At 37.4% G+C, this 6,180-nt stretch overlaps 1 protein-coding gene across 1 annotated transcript; it reads right to left on the reverse strand.

Moving 5' to 3' along the window:
• Positions 1-3,268: 3,268 nt before the first annotated feature.
• On the reverse strand, positions 3,269-5,149 carry LOC111392708. Its single transcript, XM_023018107.1, has 2 exons — positions 4,196-5,149; positions 3,269-4,120 (listed from the first exon to the last, which is right to left on the reverse strand). The coding sequence occupies exons 1-2, from the start codon at positions 5,147-5,149 to the stop codon at positions 3,269-3,271; spliced, it is 1,806 nt and encodes a 601-aa protein (XP_022873875.1).
• Positions 5,150-6,180: the final 1,031 nt, after the last annotated feature.

A 6,180-nucleotide genomic window follows, 5' to 3' on the forward strand; every position in this document is an offset into this window, starting at 1 on the left:
ATGAAATTTAACTACTCATAATAATGGAAGAAAAATAGGAGATTGTCTTAGAATACATCACCAAGTTTGAAATAAAGATGTGGAAGAAAAAGTGGAATTCTTGCACCAAGATCTCATTCCTCTTCCAATGAGTGCTTCCAATCTTCAATTCTTAGTGTTAATCTTCTTAAATTTCTCCCTTCAATCTCCCTTCTTGTTGTTTTTCTCTCCAATATGTCCAGAACGCGTGGCTTGATCCCATAGATTTTTTTTGTGCGGCTCCCCCCCTCCTTTAGGTCTTCAATCTTGTGTTTATATTGTCTTGGAGTTTAGGGAAAGATTTGGAGATGAGTTGGGCCGAAAAAGAATGGTAAAAACCTAAAAAAATTACTCTCGCACGGCGGCGCCTAGGCGCTGACTTTCTGTCAAAATTTCAGCATCATGGCGCCTAGGCGCTGAGGGATAGCGCCTGGGCGCTGAGGGTTACTTCGGTTGCACTGGACAGCTTTCATTATTTTTATCATAACTTTTTCGTTCGATATCCGATTGAAGTGATTCAAGATGCGTTGGAAACCTAATTCAAAGGACTACAATTATGCTTCAGGAACAATTCTCCAATTCGATCGTTTTCTATGTAAAAAATGAGCCTAAATGTGAGACGAAAACTCTGGCGCAAAACTTTTTGGTTGGAAAATGATTTATGATCATATCTTGACTAAATTTGATCCCTTTGACACCTTCCTTTGTCCAATTGGCTTCTAGAACTCTCGGATCTTCATTTCAAGTTTCGACACGACTTTTGATTAATTGCATTTTAATCCTCGAACTTTGGATCTCTTACGTTTTGGTCATTTCATCCAATTTCGCTAGCTTCTGCTTATTTCCTTCATTTGACCTCTTTTAGCTCTAGTTTTCTCCATTTCCATCAATCTACAAAACAACACCAAAATCACTTGTTAGCACTTCTAAAATACTCTCCAAAATAACAAAATCATGAAATTAATGGCATAATATAATGAGTATAAATCACTCATCAAACACCCCCAAACTTAATCTTTTGCTTGTCCTCGAGCAAACACCGAAACCCATAAAAATAATTAATGGACACACAAGCACAACCAAGACAAACAAAATCACTTAAAATAAATTTCGCTAGATAGCTTGCCTTCATGCCTGAGAATTAAAAACATAACTTCGATTCCATGAACCACTTCAAAGCTATATTGCAAAAGTTAAATTCTCGCCTATTCAATGCACAACGGGTGTGTGTGTGTGTGGAGAGTCAAGTGCAACGTTGTACAATAATAAGTTGACCCAATTCCCGACCATAGAAGTCAAATTTTTCCTTACTTCGCTCGTGGGATTCACACACCCCAAACTTATTTTCTTTTCTCTTTCCAAGGGTGTAACCTCAGGTTAAATCTTCAATACTAATTTCTTACACCACTCAAGTTTGGTTAGATTTTACTGATTGTAGTTCCACATGTCAACAAATGAGGATTTTCCTTATTTTTGACTGCTTCAACCTCTAGAAATCAATCAAGTTACTTACCCCTTATCAAAGGTCTAATCCTCTAAAAAAAGTGCTCGGGGCTTAATCAAGGCATTTGATATCTTTTTTTTTTTCTCTGTTTTTCTTTTTTTTGATTAATTTTTTTCTTCACATATATCTTTATTCTTTAATCACCCTTTGTGCGGACGTCTCTCCCTTAAGCTATCTAAATGACCCCTGTAGCGAGTTTTAGGCCGGTGACTCCCAAATCAGATGACTTTAGGGCACCAGATTTTAAACCCTTACAGGCTTAATCACTCGAGTCATAAAGGCTATGAAGAGACGATTCACAATGAGATTATTAAAGTTGTCCTCATTGGGATCTTTTTTTTTTTTTTTTTTTATGCGGTGATTAGTGCAGTGCCCCTTATTAAACACCTATCCTCGAAAATCGACCTCTAACTTAAGGTTTTCACCCAATTTTCATCCTATTAGTCTCAGACAGTCCACACAAAAATTAACACACACAAAATCCACATTTATCTTCAAGTTTTCCTACAACAGTGCAATCATCCAAATATCTTAAATTTGGTTTAAGGGTATTATGATGTTTAATGGTTGTTTGGGTTTAGCATCTAAGTCCTCTATTTCAACCTATAAACGTAAATCAACATACTCATGCACAACGCTACAATCAACTCACGTGCAAAAAATAATTTTTGTTTCACATGAATAAGCAAAAATCTAACTCAAACACATAACTCGTCCACAATTAATAAATCAACGCATGTTTTCAATTACACATATCAGTACCGGCAAGGTTATCTAACACACACAAGCATGCAAAAACACGAAATGATTTTTTTTTATTTTTATTTTGAATAAAAACACAAACACATAAAACAAGCAAATCACACATAAGCATTCGAGAAACTCAACAATGTAAGCAAATGATGTCACTCCCTCAAACTTAACTGAAACATTGTCCTCAATGTGAAATTTAAAGGAAAAGGAGGAGGACTTCCCTGAAATGTCAGTATTGCCTATGATGTTGTGGTATCTTGGTGTTGCATTTGATTGACTCTTCTTCTACATTTTCCCCCAAACTTGAGATTTGTCCCATTTTCTCCATATCCATGTTGGTTTGAGTGTTCCGCGACGTCATGTTTCTGAAAAATTAAATTTGAAAAATTAAACTCATGGAACAAGGATTACTTAGCTCAAACATCTAATAACCAACTTAATTACTCCAAGACCTATGGGTAGAAGGTGTATGGGTGATGATTCCTAAATAAGCTATAAATTAAACTATCTTAGAACTTTGAAAACAAAATAAATAAAATAAAACAAAAGCTTGGGTTGCCTCCCAAGAAGCGCTTCTTTTAAGTCATTAGCTTGACTTGTGCCGCTGGTTTATCATGGTGGCTCAAACCAAGTTATTCCATCATTGGACTCCTTGCAATTTTCATTGATGCAATCCTTTTTTGCTATCCAAATTTTCATTTGTCCATTCTTGTCTCTACCAAGAAGTTCTCCAAAATTTGTTGTTTTATTCTGACAGCTTCGTTGATCAGGTGGCTCTTCTTCATCAATTCTATAGCAATTATTTTTATTGGGAGGTTTTTCATATTGGATGTAAATATTGAATATCTCCTGCTTGTCCTCTACCCTCAAGATTAGTTCTCCCTTCTCCATGTCAATAAGGGTTCGTCCCGTTGCTAAGAATGGTCGACCCAATATAATTGGAATGTCTCGATCTTCTGGTATGTCCAATACAATGAAATCCACAGGAAATATTCAATTTCCTACTTTGACGAGTACATCCTCAACTTTGCCACGTGGCCTTGTGATTGTTCTATCAGCGAGTTGTAGCGTTATTGATGTTGAGTTGACTTCACCTAGTCCCAATTTCCTGTAAGTAGAATACGACATTAGATTGATACTAGCACCAGTGTCACACAATGCATTAGTTGAATAGGAATTTCCAATTGAAACTGGTAAAGTAAAACTCCCTGGATCCTTCAATTTAGGAGGCAATTTTCTCTGGACTCTTGCACTACTTTCGTCAGTTAATGCCACAGTTTCAAACTTCGAAAGCTTTCTTTTCTTTGTCAACATCTCTCTCAAAAATTTCTTATAGCTTGAAATTTGTAGTATTGCATCTATGAATGGAACATTGATCTGGAGCTTCTTGAGAACATCGAGAAATTTTTCATAGTTTGTGTCTTGTTTGTTCTTCTTAAGCTTTTGAGGAAAGGGAATGGGAGGCATGTAAGCTTTGTCTAGACTTGGTGCTTTGGCAACTGATGTTTCTGTACCTTCTCTATTTTCAGTTGCATTTGTTGCAGATTTTTCTACCATTGTAGCTTCATCAATCACTTCTTGGTCATCTTTTCTTTCGGGTCTCTCTGTAGTGGTCTCTGGTGATTGTACCTCGCTCTTTGTATTTATGACATGAATATTTTGCCCCATCGACTTCTTTCGAAGTCTTTGGGAAAACGGAAGTGGAGGTACATATGCTTTAACTTTTACGGATGCCCTGGGTGGATCGTTCTCCACTATTTCAATTGCCATCAACTGTTCCTTAGGATTTATCATTGTATTGCTTGGCAATGTGCCTTGTGGACGTTCTGCAAGTTGTTGTGCTATCTAACCAATTTGTATCTCCAGTTTCTTGATGGATGCCTATTGATTTTGAAAGTTCGTGTCTATTTGTTGGAACACCTTGTCTGTCTTCTGCACATATTGTTGAAACATCTCCCCCAAACTTGGTCTTCTCTCTTGCTGGAAATTGTTACCATATGAGTTGAAATTACAGGAGCTATTTTGAATAAAGTTTACTTGTTCCTCTGAAGACGTGAGCATCATGCATCTCTCTGTAGGGTGACTTCTCCCACAATTCTCACATACTGAACTGGCCATCATTGCATTTGCTCCATGTGTTTGCAATTTTACAAGTAACTCTACCTGTTTTGTTAAAGCTGCTATCTGTGCATTGGTAGATGTTGTGCTGTCTAATTCATACATTCCTCCTGTCTTCGGTGGCGCCACTCTTTCCGACGAGAACATTGAATGTGTAGTGGCAATCAACTCAAACAATTCCATGGTTTGCTGCACAGATTTTCCTATAATTGATCCTCCAGCTGAGGCATCGACTTGGGATTTTGACAGTGGTGTGAGTCCAGTGTAGAAGTACTGCACTTGATTTCCTTGAGTGATTCCATGGTTTGGACATTTTCTCATCAGCTCATTAAATCTATTCCATGCCTCGTGATAGCTTTCTCCATCTTTCTGTTGAAAAGTTTGAATTTCCAATCTGATTTTAGCTACTCTGGCTGGTGGGAAGAATTTGTTGCAGAATTTCCTGATCAGTTCTTCCCAAGTAGTAATACTAGCATGAGGCTCCGCATCTAACCACTCCAATGCAGCATCTCTCAATGTAAATGGAAATAGTCGTAATTTAATTGCATCTTCATTGACCCCCGGAGCATGGAAGTCCTGACAATTTCTGAGAAATCTGGAGATATGCGTGTTTGGATTCTCTTGAGGTAGCCCGTAGAATTGCAGGGAGTTGTTCATCAAGTTAATCCAATCTGGCCTGATCTGAAAGTTATTCACCCCAAAATCTGGATACACAATACTGGAGCGCATGAGAGCTGCTATAGGTGTCAGGAACATTGATACTGGCAAATCCCCTTCATTTATTTCCCTATTAAGAATTGGGGTCCATCTTAATAAGGTCAACCTTTTTAAGAGGAGTGTCACAATCCTTTATATATTGGTCATTATTTCGGTATTTTAACGATGTGGGATTATATTCCCTTAACATGCCCCCGCAAGATGGTGGCTCGTTTGAGCATACCAATCTTGAAATTCGTGTGCTCATTTTTTGAGACTTAATCGGATTCAATTGCTCGTTGGAGCTTAATGGGTTCTGATACCATGTTAAGACTTGGGGTCCATCTTAATAAGGTCAACCTTATTTATTTCCTAAGATTACAAATTAATGCCACATTTAACACCCCCTCTTAATTTGTAATCTTGAGTTTTTCCTTGATCTTGTCGAACTTGTCAAATGTGACTGCCTTTGTTAAAATGTCTGCTGGCTGATCATTTGTGTTGATAAATTCCATGCAAATTTCTTCTCGACTTACCAAATCTCGAATGAAGTGATGACGTAATTCAATATGCTTCGATCTGGCATGAAAAACTGGATTTTTTATCATAGCAATTGCTGACATATTGTCGCAACGTAGTTCATGCTGTTGTTCCGGTGGTACCACAACTCTTACGGCCATTTGCCCAATCGGCTGAATAGGGATATGGATTTGTTGATTATCAGCCATTTGATGTTGCTGTTTTTGTTTGTGTTCCTTGCGTCTTCGTCTGAAGGTACGTTCTATCTCCGAATCAAATGGTTCAAGATCGTCGCCTTGGGCACGGAGCATACAACGAACACACTTTTCTGTAAATAAAAGAAAAATAAACTAATCAAATAATAGCCAAAATAAAAAAAAATAAATTAAGACTAAAAGAAATAGTCTCGGCAATGGCGCCAAAAACTTGTTGTAAAATTTTGTTTCGCAAGTGTACGATCCGTAACAAGTAATAGTGAACCTAAGAGTCCGGTTATCGATCCCACGAGGACTATTTTGTAGCACTTAATTTAATCTTTCTTTAACTACTATTTGACGAATGTAAATCAAAAA

This window comes from Olea europaea, chromosome 4 (assembly GCF_002742605.1).
Source record: "Olea europaea var. sylvestris chromosome 4, O_europaea_v1, whole genome shotgun sequence".
NCBI classification, from domain to species: domain Eukaryota; kingdom Viridiplantae; phylum Streptophyta; class Magnoliopsida; order Lamiales; family Oleaceae; genus Olea; species Olea europaea.

Excerpts from the sequence above, each read along its gene's own strand:
- LOC111392708 (XM_023018107.1), bottom strand. The coding sequence starts at position 5,149 with ATGTTCCTGACACCTATAGCAGCTCTCATGCGCTCCAGTATTGTGTAT. Across the intron at positions 4,121-4,195 it reads ATGTGCAGAAGACAGACAAG|ATAGCACAACAACTTGCAGA; the intron begins GTGTTCCAACAA and ends CAAATTGGTTAG.